Source organism: Triticum aestivum, chromosome 3B, assembly GCF_018294505.1.
Source record: "Triticum aestivum cultivar Chinese Spring chromosome 3B, IWGSC CS RefSeq v2.1, whole genome shotgun sequence".
NCBI classification, from domain to species: domain Eukaryota; kingdom Viridiplantae; phylum Streptophyta; class Magnoliopsida; order Poales; family Poaceae; genus Triticum; species Triticum aestivum.
The window spans coordinates 184,407,867-184,410,198 of record NC_057801.1 but is presented as its reverse complement, the minus strand read 5'-3'; the positions used below and the strand labels follow the sequence as shown (position 1 = coordinate 184,410,198).

The 2,332-nt window shown below is 46.7% G+C and overlaps 1 protein-coding gene across 1 annotated transcript; it reads right to left on the bottom strand.

The window, feature by feature from the left end:
- Positions 1 to 684: 684 nt before the first annotated feature.
- Positions 685 to 1,805, bottom strand: LOC123065186 (uncharacterized). Its single transcript, XM_044488535.1, has 3 exons — positions 1,576 to 1,805; positions 1,339 to 1,486; positions 685 to 1,214 (listed from the first exon to the last, which is right to left on the bottom strand). Exons 1-3 carry the CDS (start codon positions 1,650 to 1,652, stop codon positions 1,152 to 1,154), a joined length of 288 nt encoding a protein of 95 aa, XP_044344470.1. The 5' UTR covers positions 1,653 to 1,805; the 3' UTR covers positions 685 to 1,151.
- Between the last annotated feature and the right edge of the window lie 527 nt (positions 1,806 to 2,332).

The window sequence follows — 2,332 nt, the reverse complement described above, 5'->3', positions numbered from 1 at the left end:
ATGCATTGCAGAGGCCGGAGGTAATCCTCCTTTAAAAAAAAACTTCTCACAAGTGAACTACAGTACATGAATAAACACAACAACGTATAAAAATAAACAATGGGGTCACTAAACAGAAATTAGATGTGACATAATATGTCACATCTAGATTAGCACTAGACACGCACTTTTTAGTTTATATGTTTTCGCTTTTCGCGGGGATCCTACAGTGCACCGCCAGGTGGCAGCTTTGTCAGGCAGAGCGATACGTGTCGGGAAATGATAGGCACACGTACAGTCGAACAAGCGTGCATGCTGCTGTTCTGCCTACGGTTCTCTAGGCCTGAAAACTGGAATCAAAGTGCTTCCACACGCACTGCATCGATCATCTCTCCGGGCACGCACAGAACCACGCTCACGCACAAATCAGTGCAATTATTTGTGTTATCATTGCAGGTTTCCACGAGAGGTTTCCTCATCTCGGAAACTCGCTGGTATAGGAATCATATCATGATCAGCGGTTCGAGAGGCCGAGTCCACTCATCAACAAAACCTCCTCCTCATCCTTGTCTTGTAGTTTTCACAAGTCAACCCAAGACCTTAAACCACTCACATTAGGCACCCAAAGCATGCATCTACCCATGCATTACATATTGCATATAGAAACAAGAACCAAAAGTCATACACACACTGCCATGCATGTTGGACACCGGAAGAGAGTACATGCATGAGCTTATAAAATACTACCGCTACACAGATAGTTTTTTTTTTAACTAATTGATCATTCGTTTATAATCACCATTACATTGCAGGGTTCAAATCTTCAAAGTCTTGCTCTGAATATCAGTAGTAGACCCTTGCTAGTAAGATCGATGATGAACTTTATATATCTATATTACTGCAGCTAGTGCTAATTAAATAGTAGTAGTAGTACGTACTAGTATATAACGATAGCAGCTAAGCTTGATCTTGACATTAGAGTCAACAAAGCCATGGGAGATCACACAAAAACACACACCGATCGATACACTTACGCCGCAAAAGCAATTGACTAATAGCAACTGATCAACGTTCTCCAGCCTTGGCTTATACTAAACCAAGCTTCCATAGCTATGGCAGATGCCAAAAGCATCTAAATGATTATGCTTATGACTGCCTGGATGTTTGGCTGGTCAATCAAGCTCCTGGTTCTTCTCCACCACCCTCACCTCCTTGGCCGACCTCAGCACGCTCGCCTGCATCAGTACATAGTTCAACCGATCATATATGCCATCAGGGGTGTAAGAGAAGTTTCATGTACAGTACATATGATGGATCCATGTACATCCATGCATGTGAGGTTATAGGCCGGGCGGTGACCTGAGCGTCGGTGATCTCGACGGCAAATCCGTCGACGATGGCCAGCGAGGACTTCTTCCAATAGGTGTCGGGCTGGAGGAGCTTGGCGAGGAGCTTGTCGTGCTTCTGGCTCAGGTACGCGTCCAGCGTCGCTGACCCCTGCTTCGTCCTGCACCCAACAAACCATCCATCAAAACCGCGCACATATATTGCATACAAAGATGCAAGCCATTATATTTATGTGCGAGGTATACAGACCGATCGGCCCTCAGGCGCTCGTAGACAGGGTCGAAGTTCATGAACACGAAGTACACCTCCTGCTGCGGCTTCGCCATTGCTCGCACTCAGTCGGATTCTCTCTTCCTCGAGCTACACAGGAAGCTAGTAGCTAGCAGTACTAAGGTTTTCAGTGCGGGTAATGACTAATGATATGAGAGAGAGAGAGAGCAAGTGCTTGCTTGGCTTGGCTCCATATCATTGCTATGGGCCGCTATTTATAGCCGGGGGAGAGGAGGTGGTCACATGCCGATCATGTCACCGGCCGGGAGGGAGCTAGCTAGCTTGTACCTGCAAGCTTTCTTACTGTGTCCAGATTAGCCTAGATCTAGAGTGATTAGTCAAATTAGCGAAAGCGCGACGCAACTAACAAACATGCAGCCAACTGCGCGAGCTTAGGCCGGCTTGAACTTGGTCAAGGGAATCTCACCTATAAAAAGCGCAGGCACATGCATATGCGTACGTCCAGCCACTAGTTAACCAACCCTTACTTGTCCATATAGCCAGCTTGCTGCAGGTACTGTGGAGGGTGCGTGAGCATGTATATTATATGTGGGTTGCAGTTGGATTGCTGGAGAAGATAGAGTATATACATACACATTTTTGTATGGTTCGTGAGCAATATCCAATAGAATGTCTTTGATGGTTGGGCAGACGGGAGGGCGCATGCGATGGTGACGCAGGCCTGCATGCAGGCGCAGTGGATGTGTACGTAGCATGGAATCTCGCACAGAGCTGG